This window comes from Lissotriton helveticus, chromosome 8 (assembly GCF_964261635.1).
Source record: "Lissotriton helveticus chromosome 8, aLisHel1.1, whole genome shotgun sequence".
Taxonomy (NCBI): Eukaryota; Metazoa; Chordata; class Amphibia; order Caudata; family Salamandridae; genus Lissotriton; species Lissotriton helveticus.
In genome coordinates, this window is record NC_136069.1 from 398,667,572 (window position 1) to 398,691,292 (window position 23,721).

The 23,721-nt window shown below is 46.4% G+C and overlaps 1 protein-coding gene across 2 annotated transcripts in view; it reads right to left on the bottom strand.

The window, feature by feature from the left end:
* Positions 1-23,721, bottom strand: part of TRPC4 (transient receptor potential cation channel subfamily C member 4) — a 1,462,580-nt gene that overhangs the window by 36,311 nt on the left and 1,402,548 nt on the right. For both annotated transcript variants that reach the window (XM_078657230.1, XM_078657231.1), the window contains exons 10-11: positions 12,030-12,071; positions 8,843-8,932 (exon numbers count right to left, since the gene is read on the bottom strand). In XM_078657230.1, the coding sequence (XP_078513356.1) occupies positions 8,843-8,932; positions 12,030-12,071 (132 nt within the window). The remainder of the gene's footprint in view (positions 1-8,842; positions 8,933-12,029; positions 12,072-23,721) is intronic.

Consider the following 23,721-nt stretch of genomic DNA (forward strand, 5'->3'; position numbering starts at 1 on the left):
AGGAGAATTACATACATTGGAGTCAGTTTCTACAACCACTCCTTGAGCAATGAGTTCGTTAATAATTTTCGATAAGGCTGCTACAGCCTCAGGTGGCAATTTGTACTGTCGGATTCGTGGTAAAACAACACCTTGTTTCAGAGTGACACGATAGGGTGTAATGTGCATACAACCTACATCAGTTGGACCTTGCGCCCATAAATGCTGTGGTACATTCAGTAATCTCGGATCAAAATCTCGTAACACATAATGACCTTTAAAATCACGTAAAAACAATCTCACTCCTTCTGGAGAACAACATATTACCGCTCTTAATTCTTTCAATGTTTTAATACCAAGTAAATTTTCAGGACAGGATTTCGTGAGTAACAAGTCTGTAGTTCGGGACAATGGACCAACTTCTAGGGAAACTGGTTTCGATATTTCATTAACAATAGGCTTTCCTGAAAATCCCAGGGAAACGTTTCTTGAGCCTGAGAGTGGAGCCCCTGGAACCTCGTCATGACTGATGGTAGTCCTACTTGCCCCTGTATCAATCAGAAACTTTCTGTCTTTCCCTAATACCTGACTGTGTACATAGGGACCCTCTTGATCTACAGGAACCTCGATGAGAGGCAAGCCAACCTCCCTCTCCAGGCTGTTTCATGAATACTGTTGATATTCTGGATAATCTGACTGTGCATACTGGTACATCTGTTGTGTAACGTGTTGTGTGGCAGCTATAGGCTGCGGTACTGCTACGGTCTGTTGTGCGTTCTGCGGTGGCTGGGCATTCTGCGGAACATGTTCTTGTCTAGGAGGACGCGGTCTCTCTTTCGTCTTACCTGTAGCTATGTTATGTTTCAGAACTGCACATTCATTTATATAATGACCTGGCTGTTTACAGTAATTGCATGTCCCTTTAACAGGAGCCGCAGAATGACTAGTCTGGTTCGGACCCCTCTTCTGACTATCTGGTTGAACGGACTGTGCAACTAGTACTTTCATTTTCGTATCTTTCATACGTCTCCTTTCGTGTTCTTGCTCTTCCCTGATTCTGTTCTGGTGATATTGTAGCATCTGGAGCATTTGAGATGGGGTATTAGCTTGCCAAGTACTCTCGACTTTCAATACTCTATTTTTAACTTGCGGTAAAGAATTCTCAACTAGTTTGGTAACAAAAAGATGTGGATACGATTCACTACTTGTTTTCAGACCGCTATTAATAATGAAACATTTCTCAAATCTGGAATAAAAATCACTAGTGTCTTCGTCTTGTTTCTGTTTACAGGCTGAGATGGCATCCCAATCTTCCTTTTTCGTGGCTAATAATCTTGGTAAGACTTGTATTAACAGTTCAGGCAACTCTTTGGCTTTATCCCCAAGACCAGTACCTGGGACTCGTGCATTATCTTCGGTCTCTAACGCGGTCCAGTCTATCTTTTTCTCTCCCACCTCCCATTCTTTTTCCTTAAGTTTTTCATATATGCCCGCAGGCAGCAGAACCTTTAACATTTTTATGATATCAGGATACGTGTATTCTCCCATACGGAGCATGTCCTTTAATTCACGATGGAACCCTGCTGGATCTTTATCGTGACAGGGTATTAACTTTTTCATTTCTAGTAGTTCTATTTCCGTGATAGGGGTGTAAACAAATACTCGTTCGAGATTACCTCCCTCTCCCTTAACTGGATGCACTTCTCGTAACGGATTCTGTCTGTCTATGTAGAACGGAGGTGAAACAGGAACAAAATGCGGAGCCAGGAACGTTCTGTATTTGTGGCGCTGTTCTAAAATGACGCTAATTAGATCGGTACCTAGACCTTTCCATCTGTTTAGGAGTAACTCGTTCAATACAGTATATAAGGGACCTGGATCAGAATGCTGACTCTCGTATAGTGTGATGAGGTGCTGGATCATGTACGTACCCACCAGTCGCTGCTCGGCTGGGGGCAGTTTCAGAAACATTTGGGCCACTACTTCGTCTGGAAACGTGGCAGGGTCACTAACCCACCGGACTGCTGATCGGGCTAGTTCTTGTTCATGCATGGTACTAAGTTCATGGTAACCTATTCGTAGTTTCAGAACTTTATCGGTAGCCTGGAATACTTGTTCAAGAGAACACTGTTCTGGTACGGGAGGAGGAAAAGCTTTCTTGTAATCTAGGCGTGTGTGTCTATCGGAAAGTCTCGCTCTACCTACATACGCTATTCTGCTGGGATTCTCGGTGTCTACATCTTCGTCTGAAGAATCATTCTCTTTGTCTGCTACTATTCTTGCTTTCTCTCTCTCGTGTATACCTATAATTTCTTTCCGGATCTTTCTGTACATGGTTTCTATACTATTTTGTGTCTTGTGTTTTCCGTCTGCTATATTGTCACTCCATTTTGTCAGGACTTTCATCTTCTTCTGGACTTTTATCAGGACGATCCTGTTCTCTTATTAAACAATTTATTAGAAATTGCAAAATCATGCCTTGAGTCTCGACTTTCCTGTGTGCCATAGCTTCGTGAATACTTTCTGGGTTCTCGCCTGTTCGGACAAAATGATATATTCTGTCTAAATGTTCTTTCATATCTGATATGGTGATCAAGAAGTTTGCAACTCGTCGTAAACGTACGGAGTATAATATCATGTGATCTTCGCCTGGCACTGGGTCATATCTACAATCGGTAAGGAACTTTTTGAGGGCTTCATACGTAGCCACCTTTGGCGTGCGCTGTAATGCTGCATCTCTCAGCGTCAGGCGCTTTGTTTGAGGCGGGGTGGTAGGAGCACCTCCCCCTGCCCCTCCTGAACTGGAATCGTCAATTAATACTGGGTGTGCGGCTGCTGGTAACGTGACTGGTACAGTAGGGATACGTAATGTGGGTTGATCCTGGGGGACTGGCGCATGGACAGGACCAACGACTGGAGGCACAGGAATTACGTTGTTAACAGGAGGTTGAACTTGAACAGGCTGAGTAGGATTTGTATTTGCATATTCTGGGACAGTGTCATCCAAATAGGAAGAAAGGAAAATTTCAGCTGCAGTCGGTTTATGACGCAGCTTAGTCGGGACCAAGGGTGGCGGTAAATTATGGAGTGCTTCCGGGGTCGCCTTCGGCAAACCCTCGGCGAGAAGAGAATACATACCTTTAATAAGGGCATTTCTCTGTCTGTCTGACTGTTCTGCTCTAACTCGTTCACCTTCTTCTAGTAGTTCCCTTTCTAGGGCTTTTTCGGAGGATTCTCTACTTAATTCTGCTTTTCTGAATTCTTTCTCGGTTCTTTTATGAGATTCTTTACGCCACAACTCTATGGCATCTTTCTGGGATTGTCTGGCTTTCTTTTTCCATAATGCTTCTTCTACTCTCATGATGCACTCGGTATCCCATGTTCCTGATACAGGCCATCTATATTTCTCTTCGAGATGTTTCGTGTAGTCAACCCATAAATCTAAATACAGTATGGCATCTAAGCCATGCTTGTGATACATGAAATGTCCAGGACTGTCCCTGGGAGGGACAGGAACTGATTCCTCGAGTAACCCTTTTCTGGTTTTTATCTGACGTAACTTCGAAAACAGCGGCATATTTGAACCGTACTTGAACTTGAACACAATACACAATACACAATGAACACAGTAATGAGTAACAAAACAATCATTCATACCACGACATCAAGAACACATTAATAACAGTTCGAACAGAATACTACCTGATACATTGAAAAACACAATACTTGAATTTCTCGAGAACGGACTTACTAGAATTACTGGATGCACTGCTAAAACAGTACAGAACATACCGGTCTCCTAAAGAGACACGTCATACCGTATCCACCTAGGTGAACACGTCGGACCGGATCTGTGTACCCAAACCCGTCGGACCGGGCACAAATTCATGAACCCGTCTAGATACCCCCAGCAACGGTACTCACCGGGAAGCAAAACTGAAGGCCTCGGACTGGACTGGACTGCTACGACGTCTGGTTACTGCTACGCACTATGCATGCGCTTCGGGCTTCGGGCTTCGGTTACGGGTGGGCCTCCGGATACCTCGGACCTTGCTCTCTCGGCTTGGGCTCTGGTCGGGACGAACCGCCTTCCTCACCGCCTCGTCTGGATGCCTGACCGCAGTCTCCGTCTCCTCCGTGGGCCTGAGGGAGACTTGAAGCAGAAATATCTGCACGTGCACGTAGAGTTCCGTCACGGCTGTAGAAGGGTCAGGGGGCCTGCGTTACATCGCCGGCGCGTGGGGAAGAGGTAGGTACCTGTTCGGGCACCATTTTATGTGGTAAATAAATAATTAATTACCGGTACTATTTTTCTATACATTAATCAAAACAGATAGCTCAATAAATAAGAGGCAGGATCTGTGATATCTGAGTCAGAATGGCTTTAATCGGATGGCTCGAGCCTAAATACCATGAAGTGGCATGCAATGGAATGGAATGGCAGCTGCAACGTCTCATTAACAGTACATAGTATATATAGTAAAACAGTACAATTGCATTGCATACAGTAGGCGTAACAAGTGACAAACGTAAGATAAGAACATATGGGCGTACAAAGAAGGCGTGCACAGGGCGTGCACGGAGACATGTGATGAAAACGTCACAGAAGTGTCATAAATGGGTGGATACATGGAGGGGGCTACCTGGGCAGCTGGAACCTTTAACCTACTGGTGCGCGCAAACGGGCCATGACGTGTAACTAGGGAGAGCTGGGGGCTCTAACTTCTGCACTAGAAGAGGAGACTAAAGTCTGGGATGTCAGGACGACATGTACCTATAGCATATCTGATATCTCGTGTTTGGAGAACATGTTGATAGCATCTAAAAGTCATCAGGGTAAAGGCTACTTGACATTAAGACTGGTGCATGCATATATTCTACATGTATTGCGTGTACTATGAATCTTCTATGGATACTAATTCAGTAATTCTCTTGCATGGAGACAGGAAGACTAGACTATAGCTGAAGATGTTTATGCGGTTCGTTAGCTTAGGAATGTGAAGCCGGGGAGCTGAACTGATAACTAGAGGCATAACATATTCTTGGCTGACAGGCAGGCAGGCCAGGCCGGGCACCGCGCTGCTTGGCAGAAAGTAAGCGAAGGGTCAGGGATGCGGGAGGGGCTGCATCGCTCCTCGGAGTGCTTTCAGGAGACTGGAGCTTGAATCTGGTGTCCGGGCCCTTTGAGGCCTAGAAACGGGGACAACTCGATGAATTAACGTGCACAATGTAAAACGTTGGCAACATAGGCCTAATACTCGTTGCTTTCACGAGGACTGGAAACTAGCATACTAACGTTGGACACAACTGTAATTGCGTCTTTATTCGGGCAAGGGATAAATATGCATATTAATCATGCACATATAACATATAATGGGGAACACGTAGGGACACATGACAAGGCAAAATTCAATTTTCCTCAAAGACATGGTTTGGTAGTTCGGACTGGACTGTTCCCATGAGGCACAGGGTCAGAGCTGATTGGCATATAGCCAGTGTCTAACGCAGGGTGGTGTGGAGTGCAAAAAAACGATGGATTTAGGCCCAGATCCTTGTACTGGGGTGAATGTATGACATTGTTCTACATTCTGTCCATCAACTGTGTTTTTTGCAATTTTCACCCCGAGTGGGCTGGGTATGCTCAGACGTGAGTTCCAGGCTCTCCACACCACTGGAGTCAAGCTATCCAGGCTGATGAAGGCTGATAGCCAGAAACCGGTCCTTGGATGCTTGATTCCGGTCTGGGAAAGACATGGCTTGGTAGTTCGGACTGGACTGTTCCCATGAGGCACAGGGTCAGAGCTGATTTGCATATAGCCAGTGTCTAACCCAGGGTGGTGTGGAGTGCAAAGAAACAATGGATTTAGGCCCAGATTATTGTACTGGGGTGAATGTATGACATTGTTCTACATTCTGTCCATCAACTGTGTTTTTTGCAATTTTCACCCCGAGTGGGCTGGGTATGCTCAGACGTGAGTCCCAGGCTCTCCACACCACTGGAGTCAAGCTATCCAGGCTGATGAAGGCTGATAGCCAGAAACCGGTCCTTGGATGCTTGATTCCGGTCTGGGAAAGACATGGCTTGGTAGTTCGGACTGGACTGTTCCCATGAGGCACAGGGTCAGAGCTGATTTGCATATAGCCAGTGTCTAACCCAGGGTGGTGTGGAGTGCAAAAAAACGATGGATTTAGGCCCAGATCCTTGCACTGGGGTGAATGTATGACATTGTTCTACATTCTGTCCATCAACTGTGTTTTTTGCAATTTTCTTCTGTTGCAGCACAACACACACAGTCCCCAGTGCTGAGGGCAGAAGAACTTGACATTTTTGCTGTTCCAGAGACTTCTTGAACAGGGGGCAAGCTCTACCTCAAGCCCTTGGAGAAACTCACAAAAAGAGATTGCAGAAAGTTCAAGTCCTGTCCTTTCACTGCCCAAGACAGAAGCAGCCACTGGAGGCCAACACAGCAAATCACACAGCAAAGTAGTAGTTCCTCCTCACAGCTGCTCCAGCTCTTCTTCTTGGCAGTCCTCTTGGTCCATAAGAGTTCTAAAGTTCTGGGGTCTGGGCCCCATTTATACCCCAAAATCCTTTGTTCTCTCAGGCAGAGAGTGTCTGTGCTTAGTCCAAAACAGTTCTGTCTCTCTGGCCCAGCATCTTGGCAGGGGATGGAGACAGCATTGTCCAAGGCAGACAGGGCCTATTCAGGTGCTAGGGAAAACTCCTCCCACTACTCTGAATGCATCCCAGGACTATTCAACCCAACCCTGACTCATTCAGAAAAGGCAGGACACACATCAATCACCCCCAGTGGCTTTCACAGAGAATGCACCTCCCCAACCCCTGTCACTCCAAAGCAAGACAGTCAATACACATCCTAGCAAAGGCACAGAGGATGGCTAAGCAAGAAAATACCTTCTTTCTAAAAGATGCATCTTTAGATTCTGAGTTTAGGCATACTAAACTTTATTTTCCTATCTGGTCCAAATGGGAAGTTATATTTATAAGATGTTATAAATTAACTCCCACGCTTTCCTATAAGCCAGATAGCCTTTCAATAGTGGAAAAACTAAATGCACCGTAATTCACTACCAGGACATGTCACACACATCAGTGCATGTCCCATTTTTCACACACACTGCACCCTGACCAAAGGGGTACTTTGGGCCTACCTTAGGGGTGAGTCACATGTAAGAAAAGGAAAGGGTAGGGCTTGGCAAGTGGGTGCACTTGCCAAATCGACATGGCAGCTATAAACTGCGAGCAGACTCTGCAGTGGCAGGTCTGAGTTACGTTTTCAGGGCTACTCATGTGGGTGGCACAATCAGTGCTACAGGCCCACTAGTAGCATTTGATTTACAGGCCCTGGCACACTCAGTGCACTTTACTAGGGAATGGCAAGTAAATCAAATATGCAAATCATGGAACCACCAATCCATAACACAATTTACATAGAGAGCATAAGCACTTTAGCACTGATCAGCAGTAGTAAAGATCCCAGAGCCCTAGAACCAACAACAATAGGTCAGGAAAAATTAGGAGACAGAAGCAAAAGGTTTGGGGATAACCCTGCAAAATGGGCCATTTCCAACAATTACCAAGAGTAGGCATCATGAAATCTCAAGATCTTTTAAAGATGGTTGCCCACAGCTGGCATGCTCATATTGAAACGTGCATTTCTGATTGCTGCTGGCTCATAACTCCAGGAAATCATGATCAGCAATGTACCAGTAAATATTCTGCCACAATTGGGATAGATGGTGCTATATCGGTATATGTTACAGGGGGAATGTTTATATAATAAGTAGCGTAAATGCAGTGGTTTCCATGGGCACACGTTATAGAAGCATGGACAGTCACTTACATAGGCTCAGAGGGTGGGAGCTAAAATAAGTAAAGATAGACAGGCATGCATTTTTAACAATGAGGCAGCCATCATTCTAGATGTTTAGAGCATATGACTAAAATGCTTGTTTAATTTAACTTAATGCCATAGCCTTCTAATTGATGCATAGAAGGCTAAACATGCGGCATGAAGGAAGGGGATGCCAGAAAAGGTGATAGAAAGTTGGGGTGATATGGTGAAATGTTCACTAACCACATATTAGAAATGCATCTGCATGCTCAATGAAAACTGGTTGTTTCAACTTTCTGCCTTCGTGGTTCGACTTTTGGAGTTTTTCAAGCCGCCTTTGTTTTCCTCGGTGAAGACAAAAGAAGTTTTACCTGCTGACAAACCAATTACTCTATATTCAGGATGGGGAGCTTGCTGCATGACCCACATGGAATATTAGGGCCCAAAAATGTTGAATGGTTTGTGGTCAGCAACAACTAAGGGATCTGAGGCATCACCTCCAGATCACTGTCAAGATCTGGTGATGTGTAGGAATCTATGTAACGTATGAAATCATGAGCAGACATTTACTTCTCCTTTCCTACGTGTATGAAGAGCATTTCTCATTAAGGTGTCTGTACTTTGTTTTTTTGGTAGTTTGCCCCACTGGAGCAGTTCGGTTACTCAGGCATCTTCATCACTGTGCAAATGGTTTAAGATAAAGGCTTTTCATGGTTTTACCAGTTTTGCCACCCAACAGGCATTTGGTAAAGCCAATAGTACGTAGTACCAATGTCGTATCTATTGGCTTTAACAGTGCTTGTTTCCCCAGAGCCTGATAGCAATAAATTGCTTTGTATCCAAATATTCGACGACATATTGAGGATGATACAAATGCAGTTCTCCTTCCCCATAATCTGTACACCCTGTGTTATTATCAGACTACTTTCATCCCTGCCAAAGTAATACTTGTTGTGACTCATGAATACTGAAAGCATACTTAGGATAACAGTAACGAGATACTATACCTTGAAGTTCTCTTCTGTGAGTCCCTCTTCAGTCTTGGCGTCTCTGATCATGGCTGCAACATATCTCTTCACCAGGTTTCTCATTGCCTCCTGCTCATAACAGATGTAAAGATATGCAGTCAAAAATTAAGCATCATGTTTATTGAGATAAATGCCCCTACTCTAGCATATATGTTCATGAAAACCTATAGATCAGATTCCCAGATGTTTCTAGCAAAAACAAATATTTGACTGTGCCTGCCAACATGCTCATGACCCTGCTCTTCAAAGTGGGCCATGTTAAATTGTACTGAGTCAGCTACAGTGGCCATGGTGGGACAGGTAGGCCCCACATGAACACAGAGGAAATAGGAATTCCTTTCCATGCAAATAAAAATGGGCAAACCCAGGTTTTTAATTTTGTCTGGCTGTGTTTGTGGTTTTGCTGAATGCACATTGTTCAGTTGCTTTCTCTCATCCTATTACATCTGACTGTGTGTGTGATGTTGCTGAATACACATTGTCCACTCGCTTTTTCTTACCGTATTACGTTTTCTTTCAACGCTTGAGGTCTGTAAAAGAGGTTGTTGGTGTGCAACAAAAGAGGCTTGTGGATGAAGAGCAAGCAATGTTTGCTTTTGAGAATATATGTATCTTTCTGTAGGAAATTTCAGCGTTCCCTGTCGTCTATTAGTATTTAAAGGCAGGCGTAATGCAAAATAATAAGGAATGGAGCTAAATATGATGCTACCCTCTCTGAGGTTCCTGCCAGCACCGTGTAATGGCCAAATCAGACGTGTAACCTAACACCCCCACAAAAACATAAACTAGTCTGCTGAGCTGGGCCCCTCCTCCGCAGAACCATAGCACCTTCAGGGCTATTTAACTGGTCCTGAATCATTGCTGCCCCAGGATGGTGCGTTCCCTGTCATTTAAACAGGGGTGAAGCTATCAATCACAGTGCGACCAGTGCAGTGGCACAGGGGCACAGAGGGAAAGGAGTGACCCCTCCCTACACAGCTGGTGTTTAATTAAAAGGCCTATGGCATAGATTATTTTCCTTTCAATTGCCTGGGACCTGACTGTGATGACTCAATGAGGCGTGAGGAGTCTGGGGAGGAGGGGTTGGTCACAAACACACGCAAAGAAAGAATGGAGAGATAAAGTGGGGAAAGAAAGTCTGCCCGGAAGTGATTCCGCAGAAAAAACAAACAGGATGAGGATAGGCGGGTCACAGGGTTATATGCCTCGGGGTATGGATGTGGCCTGGAGGGAAGGGATGGGTTTTACGTTGCTTGGGAGTTTCTGGTGGGAGGAGCTATGCTCATGTGGTTAGGACTGGGATGGGGAGGGCTGAGGAAAGTGGGGAGGGAGTAAACGAAGGATGTATGTGTGAATTAAGATACACAAAACAGAATCGAGAGGTACAGCAGCAAAAAAAGGCTGAGAGCAAATCAAGGCAGTGGAGTGATACAATGAAAAATGAAGACTTACAAGAGAGGAGACAGAAGAGGGCATATACAGAGATGCAAGGGAACATAGCGAGATAAAGGTGAGAACAAAGGATACAGGTAGTAAGAAAAAGAAAAGGGGATTTGGAGATACAAGGGGAAATGGAAAAGTACATTGGAGAAAAGAAAGGTGAGACACTGTTGGTGCGGCAATGTAAGGAGAAAATGTACTAGATGAGAGTAGAGAGAAATGTCAGAATAGTAAAATAGAGGTGAAAATGGTAAGAGGGGAAGAAAAGCATAGAGAGATACAGAAGGGAGTGGAATGAGAGTAAAGGTACAAAGCAGTACGACAAAGAGAAGTAAAAGGTTAAGATATACAAGAAATGATGTACAGTATGTGGAAAATTGTAAGAGCACAAGAGCCTAGAGATACAGCGGTGAGGAGTTAGGGAGAGTGAAAAGTGTACCTAAAGATGCAAATGGATAGCAAAATACAGGAGTGAGTGGGGGAAATGCAAGGTGGAAAGAAGCTGGATATAAATGGATGGCAGAATACAGGGGGGAGTGAAAACTGTAAAGGAGCTAGGCACAGATGGACAAGATACAGGGGGAGCAAGTGGTGTGATACAGATGGATACCGAGATACAGGGGAGTGTGAAAAGTGTAAAGCAGCGAGCTATAGATGATTAGTGAAATGCACCAGGAAGCAGGGGGGAGAGAAAAGTGCAAAGCAGCAAGATACGGATGGATCGCCAGATATAGGGGAGAGTGTGAGAGAGCAAAAGTAGACAGGAGATAGATATAGATGGATAGCGAGATACAAGGGCCAGTGGGGAAAGGGAAAGTGGTAAAGTAGTTAAATAGAAATGGATGCCAAGACAGAGGTGAGTATGGGGAGTGCAAACGGTGTAAAGCAGCTAGACTGAGATGGAGAGTGAGCTACAGGGGAGATTGGGGGAGAGCCAAAGCTGTAAAGCAGCTAGATACATATGAATAGTAGGATACAGGGGTGAGTGAAAGGTGTAAAGCAGATGCATACTGATGGATACCGAGATGCAGGGAAGAATGGGAGAAAGCAGGAAAGTGAAGAAAAGAAAGGGAGGTAAAAACGTACTAGAGTAATCCATTAGAAAAGAAGAAGAGATGAAGGGCTCGATCCAGTGCAGAATGGAAACCTCCAAAGAATAGAAAGAAGGTAAAGAGGGAAGTGCAGGTGGGTAGAGTGTAAATATACCAGGAAGTTGAGATACTGTAGGAATAGGGAAGAGTTGGGGAGAGTGAAGATATACAAGGGGGAGAGAAAGGAACACCAGAGATGCAGTGTAAAAACGAGACAGGAGAACTAGTTAAATTATAATCAGATGTGACGAAGAGGGAGAGTGGAGAGATACAAGGGAAGTGGGTGACAGAGGAGGAGAAGTTGCTGGAGATATTCAGGGGTTGATGCAGTGATGAACAGATTGGAACAGGAGCATCGTTATCATTAGTGGAACAAGTCCAGAGTCTCATGTGACCAGAGGCGTGCAGGGCCCATGCCATATCATTTACTGCAGTTTATTTTTGCAAACTGTTGCTACGGAGGAGAGGGAGGAGTGAATATGTTTTGCTTGCATTAGGGTCAGTAACAGACTTGCTATACCACTGCGTATAACTGAACAACAGAATGCATGTCAAAGTACAAATCCAACATGAATTAAATGGCTGGAACTCAAGATTGCTTCACCCAATCAAAGACATCAAGACAAAGTGCCTACCTGATACTGATGGTGTCTTCTTAGATTATCAGCTGCACGTCTCTGAAATGGGAAAATATGCCGTATGAGACAAATGCAAAGGAATTACAATTGTTTTCAAATAAAATACTAGTATCTTCCAACTTTGAATATCAAAATACTACAGATCTCCTTCAATGTTGGTTCTTGTCCCAGGATTGAGTACATGTTGACGCTACATGCTGCACTCCACATTCAAAGAGGACCTGATTAATAAATCATTCTGTTACATTGTGCATTATATAAACTTGCTTGTTGTGCTTTGCACTTTCTTATTTATTTCCTGGAACTGGAACTAAGGTCCTGCGTGTACTTTCCATTTTCTAGGTTCCAGGCTCTATGAGGGACAGTTTGTATCCTGCCATCTAACCTGACGGTTGCGCTGTGCCTTATCATTGAATAAACATCGTTTTTCCATTTATACCTGGATTCTTCACTTTACACATTTGTTTGCAAATACCAGCAAAATGCATAATCTGGGCCTGATTCACAAAGAAAAATTTACACTTTTGTGTACGTTTACTACTTTTCGGAATCCACAACAGGAGCAGCTGGCAGGAAATGATGGTGGATGGGCGGGGGACAAAATAAAAAAAAATTAAAAAATACCACTTACTTGTTCCGCCGGTGTTTTGCTGTTCACCGGATGTGGGAAGGGTATGGCCAGACGTGGGTCCCGTGCTCACTACGCCACTGGAGTCAAGCTATCCTGGCTGATGACGACTGATAGCCAGAAACTGGTCCTAGGATGCTTGATTCCGGTCCAGGGAAGACATGGCTTGGCAGTTCGGACTGGACTGTTCCCATGAGGCACAGGGTCAAGACTGATTTGCATATGGCCATGTCTGAACTGGGGTGGCGTGGTGAGCAAAATAACGATGGATTAAACCCAGATCTGTGACTCGGGGTGAATGTTTTGCCAATGTGCAACATTCCGTCCATCATCTTGTGTGTTTTGCGTCTCTCTTCTGCTGCACGAGTCCCAGAACCAGGAAGCACCCAGTCTCCCCATAGCCAATCACAATGCTGTAATGCAGCGTTGTGATTGGTCTGAGCGCCATGGATCGGTGCTCAGATGGGGACTGGGAGCCTTGGGCATGTTACCCACCAGGCTGTATAATGAAGCCTGGTGGGGAACATGTAAAGTACGCCAAGACGGCCGGCCAAGCAGTCAAGGGCACTTGGTGTGTGCAAACCACTCCTCCCTGGGTGCCTCCAGCTCCGTCCCGCCCGAACCCAGACCCGAACCTGCGAAAAATAGAATGATAATAACGTAGTTATTATCATTTTATTTTTCCTGCTCAAAGACGCTAGTCCACCTTAGCTGATGAGCCACCCCTGATCCACAAACTACCAGTGGAGTTTTAAGACTCCACATCCCTATACTTAACAATGCAGAGTTCCCCTTCCCGATTGCAGTGCCTCCAGGTGCAGATAACTCTGCACATATAAGTTTAGGGAGTGCAGAGTCGTAAACGTTTGTATGTAGTTTGTGAATACCCAAAAGTAGTAAAGTTACACAAAAGTATAGGTTTACCTTTGTGAATCAGGCCCTGTGTCTGCAACACAACATGAGTGCTTCAATTAAAAAAACCTTGTTCATTTCTGAAACAAACTACCATGAAATAGTTCCCCCCACATCAGTATGCTAGATGTGTAGGCAGAAAGTAGGATGATAAGGCAGGAGGAATGTCAGCAAATTAAAAACAGTTATTCACTGTTAATGATTTCTTTACCTCTTGCCACTTGTTCTTCAATTACTCCATATTGCTTATCAAGAACCCCTTATCACCACAATCATCATTTAGTATCCAAGATAATACCGCTACCGATTCAAGGTGTGCCGTCAATACCCTGATTCTGGGAGACTGCATTCTATTTGTGTGAGTGAGATTCTAACTTCATAAGCAATCATTTTTCGGAAATGATGGACTTTTTTTCATAATATTTCTGGAAGCATACAGATTTTTGTTTCTCTAACTGTATGACTGCTACGAGATTGCATACAATGCTCATTTGAAAAGATTGCCTCATTCCACTATCCTCTGGTTTTCTTAAAATCGATTTTCAAGCAGTAAACAGCCTATTACAATGAAACCATTTCAAAGTTTATCAGTTTAACTTTGGATTGTACAGAAAAATTGTAGTGCTATTGATCCAAGAGAGGCCTCATAGGGAAGGTGTGGTCAAGAGGGTGGCTGAATAAGATGCACCTTGCACTCCTCCGCCTGCTGCCGTGGAGAAATGCAAGCAGCGGGGCTAAAACTTGCTAAAATGGGACCAAGATGGCAGCCGCAGCCTAGTGAGGAGCAGCTGAGATCCATCCGGGGTCTAATAGGGGCCACCTGCTACCAGTGGGGGCAGAGTACAGTATACGGTACGGTCTTCTAATGGAAATCTTGAACTGTTTCTCCTGCCCTGATTGATGAAGTGTGACGCCCAGCCTACGTGGTTCACTGTGGCTTAGAGATTCTGTCCCAGCCCTGCCCAAGTGCAGCTGACAACACAGTGTCCTAGGAATGGACACCTGGCTGTGGCATGAGTAGAGTTTGGTGGCATTCAGGACAAAGGCATCCCTGCTGTATGAGTAACGTCACAACCATCCTCTCATCCATCATGTCAGAGGGCCTGTGGCATTGAGTCACCTCCATGTACACAGCACAGTTGCAGGCTAAGGGGTGCCTGTTAGATCCTCCAGGTGGATATGGCATGTAGAAATAGAACACACCTAACAGGCCCCACCACACAGGATAGGCACTGTGGCTCCCTAGTGAACACGAGCGGACTCATGACATAGTGTTGCCCTTGGGTGGGATGTACCCCTTTGTGGCCCACCTAACAATGCAACAGAGAGGGGCAGCTGTATAGATGACCTTGGGGCCCGCTCTTGGGACTCTGCACAGAGTACAACACTTCCACCGGTCCTAATGACCTAGGCATAGCAGGTCCCTGCTGTGGGCTCTTTACCTTATGAGTGGGGAGGACAGGGTCCATTGTGCGGTGGTTCTGTAGTGGGTCACCTCAAACAAGGCGATGTCCAAAGGCAAGAAGGACCATAATTTGAGGGATATGCTCACATGGCCTGCCAACTCCTCCCCCAAAGTGTGCCAAACATTGTAGACGGCCCAGGAAACCGAGGACTCCATCGATGACTCTGCACCACTTACAAAGGCCTTTATGAAATTCCTCTTTGACTCCTTCAAGCAGTAAACTGGGACCTTTCACAGGAACTGTGGGATGTGAAAGAAGAACTTAGGTCCCTTGGAGATAGGGTGCATACCGTGAAGGACAGTGAAACAGCTTGAGCTGAGGGCCTTGAGCAAAATCAACAAGAAGTAGTGCGACTAAAGAAGACGCAAGCTGAACTCCAGGCTCATGCAGAGGATGTAGAGAATCTTTTGTGCAGAAAAAACATCAGAATAAGAACATTCCAAGCATGCCCCGAAGGGGCGGGCATCACAGGGTAAGTGAAGGCTGTTTCATCAGATCCTGGCCCGAGAAGTTGAGGTGAATATTCCTCTGGACAGAGTCCACAGAGCAGGCTGCCCTAGAGAAAACAATTCAAGACCACCGGACATCTTAGCTTGTGTACACAATGTCCAGCTGCAAGAGCAGCTCATCAAAAGAGCCAGGGATGCCCACCCGAGCTCATTTTTCTGGGCCATAAGTTGGCGCTATTCCGGCACCTGCCCACGATCATTCTGCTGCATTACAGGGACTTTAAACTGATAACCGATTATCTATGGAGCAAGGAGCTCACCTACAGCTGGGGTCCCCCGTTTTGAATCATCGTCCGTTGGGATAGTCTGGTATACCAAATCAGAACACTATCTGATACCTGTTAAGTGCTGGGTCTCACTGAGGGCCACTCCTGAGGCAGAGTACTGATCGGACCCCGGCTGGTTGTGCCGACCTATGTCAGTGGGTGTCGAAAGCAATGAAGGGGTCATGACCAGGCCCCTGTAAAATCACATATGACATGGTCCTATCCAACCCAATACCATTAACGGCAAATTAATCTGCCTCAATGTTTGATGTTTAACTCACCCGACTGAGAGAGCTGTGATACTGTCCCTCTCAGAGTATGGTGCTGGATAGATATTTGCTTACTTCAATTGGCGCACCTATTGCTGAAAAGTTTGCACAGATTAAAATCACAATGGTTCCCCCAGCAAAACATGTCATCAAGTTCTGAAAAGAGTGAGAGGGTAGCTATATTATTGTCCTGGACTATTTGAGGGAAAAGTTATAGGTAAGGCAGCAGCAATTAGGGAGAGAAGTTTGATATATTGCATCAACACCTCATGACAGCAACCATTTATACTCCCAACAAGCACCTCAAATGCTTTTTAACTTGAGCCATGTCTGAAGTCCTACACTCTCCAGACCCACCTGTGCTGGTTGGAAGCAACCATAATCTGGCCATGACAATGACCTCGACAAGTCTGGCCAATGCTTTGGTGAAACAGGGGCCTTCTAACACAGAGAGCTGGTTGCGGGAGAGCCACCTGGAGGATTTATGGTGATGTAAGCACCCCACCACAGGGACTACTACTTCTTTCCTGCTGCCCACCAAACCTATAAGTGTTTAAATAATTTCCCGGGCACACCAGCTGGTCCAGAAAGTACACATGGATTTAACATGTCATTGTCGAACCATGCCTGGATGTCTGCTTTCTTTAAGGTGCAGGGAAAATGAAGAGAGCCCAAGTGTGGAGATTGAGGGAAAGTATCAATTAACACATAGACAATATTAAAGCAGTCAATGCAGCTTTCTCTATTTGCTGGACAACAACAGGGGAGAAATAAGGAGACACACACTGGGCAGCATGAAAAGCAGTGATTGGGAGGGAGCTAATAGCTATGCCACCCATAGAAATTGGATCAGGTGCAAAAAAATGAAATGAGTTGGAGGAAGAAGCCAGAAATTGGTGGCCATACACAAACTCACTGGAGCCCCACGGACTTGACATACATTGGAGAACCCTCATGCACACCTTAAAAGTTTTGATTTCAGCAGAGTGGAATATGCCCTGCTACATCTCAAGCACACATTTTAAATGGTGGGCAATAAATGTGGCAAAGTGCTACCACACAGGTTACACTCTAAAATAAATAATATTTTAGACAAGTGAAGGACAGAGGTCAATGGTGACATGCAGATAATGTCAGCATATCAGGATTTTTACCAAACCCTCTCCTCATTTCAGGACCTGAGCACTGGCGCCACCCAGACATAAATAGAGGGGGCAGGGGTGACTAGACTCACCTTGCGAACACAAGGAGATGATGGACGAAGAGCTGAAACTTTTTAGACACTCACCCCCAGTCACAGAACTGGGTTGAATCCATCATCATTCTTTAGTTCACTTCGCCGTCTCAGTTCAGACCCAGATATATGTAAATCAGTCTTGACTCTGTGCCTCATGGGAACAGTCCAGCCCGAACTGCCAAGCCAGGTCTTGCCTGAACCGGAAACAAGCATCCTGGAACCGGTTTCTGGGTAACACCCTTCATCTGCCAGGCTAGCTTGAATCCTGTGGCAAAGTGAGCAAGGAACCCACGTCTGGCCATACCCTGCCAACTTAGGGCGAACAAAGCAAACGGTGGATGGAGCGCTGAAACTTTTCAGACACTCACCCCTAGTCACAGATATGAGTTGAATCCATCATCATTTTTTAGCTCACTTCGCCACATCAGTTCATACCCAGCTATATGCAAATCAGTCTTGAACCTGTGCCTCATGGGAACAGTCCAGCCTGAACTGCCAAGCCATGTCTTCACTGGACCGTAAACAAGCATCCTGGGACCAGTTTCTGGCTAACCTCCATTATCAGCCAGGCTAGCTTGAATCCAGTGGCAAAGTGAGCAAGGGAACCACTTCTGGCCATACCCTGCCAACTTAGGGCGAACAAAGGTAACACAAGGAGATGATGGACGGAGCGCTGACATTTTTCAGACACTCACCCTCAGTCACAGATATGGGTTGAATCCATCATCATTCTTTAGCTCTCTTCGCCACCTCAGTTCATACCCAGCTATATGCAAATCAGTCTTGAACCTGTGCCTCATGGGAACAGTCCAGCCTGAACTGCCAAGCCATGTCTTCAATGGACCAGAAACAAGCATCCTGGGACCGGTTTCTGGCTAACAGCCATCATCAGCCAGGCTAGCTTGAATCCAGTGGCAAAGTGAGCAAGAGACCCACGTCTGGCCATACCCTGCCAACTTAGGGCGAACAAAGCAAACACAAGGAGATGATGGACGGAGCACTGAAACTTTACAGGCACTCACCCCCAGTCACAGATCTGGGTTGAATCCTTCATCGTACTTTAGCTCACTTTGCCACCCCAGTTCAGACACAGCCATATGCAAATCAGTCTTGACCCTGTGCCTCATGGGAACAGTCCAGCCCGTACTGCCAAGCCATGTCTTCACTGGACCGGAAACAAGCATCCTGGGACCGGTTTCTGGCAACCAGCCATCATCAGCCAGGCTAGTTTGAATACAGTGGTAAAAAGTGAGCAAGGGACCCACGTCTGGGCATACGCTGCCAACTTCGGGTGAACAAAGCAAACAGAAGGAAATGATGGACGGAGCGCTGAAACTTTTCAGACACTCACCTCCAGTCACACATATGGGTTGAATCCATCATCATTCTTTAGCTCACTTCGCCACCTCAGTTCATACCCACCTATATGCAAATCAGTCTTGACCCTGTGCCTCATGGGAACAGTCCAGCCCGAACTGCCAAGCCAGGTCTTCCCTGAGCCAGAAACATGCATCCTGGAACCAGTTTCTGAGTAACACCCTTCATCAGCTAGGCTAGCTTGAATCCAGTGGCAAAGTGAGCAAGGGACCTATGTCTGGGCATACCCTGCCAACTTTGGGCGAACAAAGCAAACACAAGGAGATGATGGACGGAGCGCTGAAACTTTTCAGACACTCTCCCCCAGTCACAGATCTGGGTTGAATCCTTCATGATTCTTTAGCTCACTTCGCCACCTCAGTTCAGACCCAGCTATATGCAAATCAGTCTTGACTCGCCTTGCACCAATGATAGAGGAGGTCATCTCCTCAATAGCCAGATTGAAGCCCTTTAAATCCCGAGACCCTTATAGCTTTACGAGACTTTTCTATAAAACATTTTGCTCGATGCTGGCCTCCGTCTTTACCAGACATTTAAACTCCTTTGCAGATAGCGGCCCACTTCATTATGCTTCTCCCTAAACCAGGGATGCATAAGCAGCTCTGAAGTTCATACAGACCTGTCTTACTGATTAATATTGATGCAAAACATTTCACCAGCATATAAGCCACTAGACTGAAACACTACCTGTCTCACCTGGTGGACCCCGACAAGACGTGCTTCATTACAAAAAGACACTGTGGGGACAACACCTAGCACACCCTCATATCATTGATAAGATCAAAAGGTCTCAGAAGGAAGCACTGCTGTTTCCTATTGATGCCAAAATGGCATTTGACAGGGTCCATTTGCTGAACCCAATTAGCTCCCTGAACACTTTGGATTTGGGAGCTGGTTCTGCAGATGGATCCTGCTTGGCTACAATTCCACATATCATTGGTTCGAGTGAATGAGTTGTCGCCTGGCTCCTTTCTCAAACAGAGGGGGACAGGAGAGGAGTGCTCCTTATCGCCAATCCTGTTTGCTGTGTATATGGAGCCATTAGCCCAATGCATTCGGTCTGACCCAAGCATCACTGAGGTACGATGCAGAGACGCTCATACTATGGGTCTGTGGCGAAATTTCCGCAATGAGAGATTTTGTCCAAGTGCAGAGACTCTCACACAACTGCGGGCCCTCCACCATGAGTGCAGAGGCACTTTGTGAGTCAAGCCCTGTGTGTCTAAGTGGAAAATGTGATTGTGGTCTTAAATGACCCTTGTTCTTCCTTCCATGCTCTTATAACTGAGCTGTTGTGCTTTGGAGACATATAGGGTGTGACAAATTGTGTTGGCTGATAGGCTTGTGTGCCCCTCTTAATCAACACCCACAATCCTTGTCAGGGTGAACCACAAAAAGTCACTAAATTAAACTATGCTTACACTTTGGTAGCTTGGCGCATAAGCAGTCAGGCTTAACTTATAAGTAATGTGTAAAGTATTTATGCAGCATTTAAACAGTAATAACGTGAAAACACAACCCAAGAAAAAATACAAACCAATTTAGAAAAATAGACTAAATTTTAATAAATTATTTGACACCAAAATGACAAAAAATGCAATCAGTAGAGCTGGGGTTATTAATTTTAAAATGTTTTATTGCAAACTAGCACCTAATAAATCACAGTGTCAACCGCGGAACCAAGGCACAGTCAAAAGTTATGGCCGACAGCAGCAGACCACGGTTCAGATACAAGAAGTGAATTGGGCCCGGTCTTTGCTTACCTTCAGACCTAGAAGAAATTTCAATAAAAAATTTCAGAGAAGGTAAAGTTCAGTGGGGAATGGCAGTCGGCGGTGTCTGAGGAAAAGGCATCATCGTCATTAAACCGCTGGTGAAAGTCACAGTGAAAATGTGTTCATTTGGACTTAGTCTCTTTTTTGGACACTGAAGATCTCCAACTGGATGAAGCTGCAGGCTTTATGCAACGAGGGCTCTAGGTGGAGGCTGGATACCCAAAGGTGAGCTTCTGAACAGGATTTCCTTCTGCAGAGAGGAATGTATCAGGAGCTTCCACAAAGTCAGGCTGATTGGCGATGCACTTTGGTCAGATCAGTGAGCAGGTAGGTCCAGGTCTCCTCTCAGTTCCCATTGCACTTCTTTTTTTTTTTTTTTATTCATTTTTATTGCAGAATTAGGAACAAGACCACATCATAGGTCGATCTTTACGCCTGCATCATCACAACCTTAAAGATGACAGAAGTATTGTACACAGCCATTTAGCCCACATCCCGGAGGCTGGGCGGCGCTTCAGGACTATCCTTCCCAGGAAGACGCTTCCGTGTACCCCCGTCCCAGGTATTCGACCAGTATCACTTTTTAGTATCTGCTTTCACCCCCCTAAAACTCCCCCCCCCTTATGCATCAACAAGCGAACTCAGAATTTCCCAAGAAACACCGTCATCAGCTCATACCCCGTTCAACATAGCTCGGACCACGCCGTTCCAGCTTCCCCTTCCCGGGTCCCCCCAGTGTTACTGCCAGAACGCCTGCCTACCGTCTCAGTAGCCCCCCGATACCTGGGTCTGACCTACGTGCTAACCATCAATGCTAATCCAGGTCGCTATGTCGAGCAACCTCCCGCATAACACCCTTCCCCCCCCCCGCCCCCCCAACTACTGCTGCTACTGCTGCTAATGCGGGCTGTCCAAATCCGTACCTACTCAGGGGATCGCCACATACCAGGAGTCGTTCGCCATCGCTAAGAGTGCGCGGAATCCGCATGGATTATTACTCCTCCTCGTCATCTCCTACCATGTAGTCACGCAATGCTTGCACCACCAACTCCCAAGCTCTCGCCATGTCCAGACAGCCCTCCTTGCCAAGTCTAGTAGCCTGTCGCATTCTAATAATGCTTTCACAGCCCGCCCATTTCAACAACTCATTCATCCACCTCCTCACTGAAGGGCCTTCTCTAGACTTCCAGTGCCAGGTTATCTCCCTCTGCGCTAACATAAGTCCCAAATCAATAAACTTACTCGTAAGTCTTGTTTTTTTAGTATGCGGGAACCATAGCAGGAGACATGCTGCCATATCAAAGTCCACCTCCCTATCTGTTACCGTATTCAAGAGCATCCCTACTTCCGGCCAATACGTCCCCAGTTTCGGACATCCCCACAACAGGTGATCCAAGTCAACCTCGGGCGCCAAGCATCGTGGGCACACTGCGTCAAGCACTTGAAAGTACCGCTTTATCCTCTCCGGAGTCAGGTACGCCCTGTGCAATATAAAGAAATGCACTTGCTGAAATCGCGCGTTCCTCGTGCCCTTCCACGTCCGCCTCAGGATCTGACTCCAGACTGTGTCTGGTATGGGCTTGCCTATACTATCCTCCCACCTCGACTTCAAGGCCAGCATCGGTGCTAGCCCCTCATTCAACAATCTCATGTGGAGACACATCACCGCTTTAACAGTGCCCGCGGCCATCACCACATATTGACACGCCATGGTCACTTCCGGCTCAGTGAGCCCTACCCCCCAATGTTTTTGCAGCGCCGCCACCACTGCCGCGTGCAATAGAAAGGTGCCATCTGGCAGCCCAAACTGCTCTTGAAGCACTTGATAGGGAACCAACGCGCCATCAATGTACAGGTCCCCCACCATCTGTAGACCCAACTCCTCCCATTCCAAAAGCCTAGACCAGTCACCCCCATGCGGCAGCGCAGTTAACATCCCTAGAGGTATCTCCGGTGCATACGGCCGGACTTTCCTCGCTCTCCTCATACTCCTTTGCCAGCACAATCTGAGTGTCCTTTCCTCCATCGTAAGCTCCCTCGTATCCAGTTTCTGTTGCATAACTATATAAGAAAGGATGTACTGTGGAATACCAGAACCACGGTCATTCACAGGACCCCTGAATGCTTGAGCCACATTCTGTGTTAGGATCTGCAGTTGCGCCGCCAAGTAATATAGTTCAAAATCGGGGACTGCCATTCCCCCCTCAATCTTAGGCCTAATCAGAGTCTCCAACGCCACCCTCCGCCGGCCCTGGCCCCAAAGGAAACCCGTCATCAGCGTCTTCAGTTCCTTAAAGATTCGCTGCGGAATCCACACCGGTAGTGTTCGACAATAGTAAAGCAACCGTGGAAGCGCCACCATCTTCAACAGCGCTACTCGGCCCAGTACTGACAGAGGGAGTGAGGCCCAGAATGCCATGCTGCCCTTCAGTGCACGTATGCATCGCCCTACGTTCCCCTCCAGCAGGTCCGCCGCTTCGTGATAAATGCGCACCCCAAGGTAGGTGAAGCCAGAAGGCTCCCACACTACTTCCCTCGCTAACAGGGGGCAGGGCGTACCTGCCCGCAGTGGAAATATACAGGTCTTAGTCCAGTTCACCTTAAGGCCTGACAACCAACCGAAGCCAACCAGCATATCCACCGCTCCCTCCAGCGACCGTTCAGCATCCGCCAAGTACAGAAGCAAATCATCAGCGTATAACGATATATAATGTGACTCCGGACCTTGCGCGACCCTCCATACAATGCACCCGTCCTCGCCTGCGCCGCCAGCGGTTCCATCGCCAATGCGAACAGCAGGGGGGACAACGAGCAGCCCTGTCTCGTCCCTCTACAAACAGGGTAGGCTGAAGATATCAGCGGGCCCAGGCGCACCCGCGCCCTAGCCGACGTGTAAAGTACCCTCGTCCAACTCCGGAAACCCTCCCCAACTCCGAACTTCAGCAGTACCTCATCTAAATATTGCCATTCAAGGCTATCAAAAGCTTTTTCGATATCAACTGCCAATACCACGGAATCAAGAGCCGAAGACCCGGCACTATCCAAAATTCGGACCAGCCTCCGAATATTCATGGAGGTATTCCTAGTCGGGATAAACCCCGCTTGGTCTCTATGCACCAGTGTAATTCATGTGCGGCAGTAGCCTCGTGGCTAGGATGCGACTCAAGATCTTATAGTCCACCGTCAGCATCGATAATGGCCTGTAAGACGTAACACTCAGTGCATCCCTGCCCGGCTTCAGCAGTGGCAC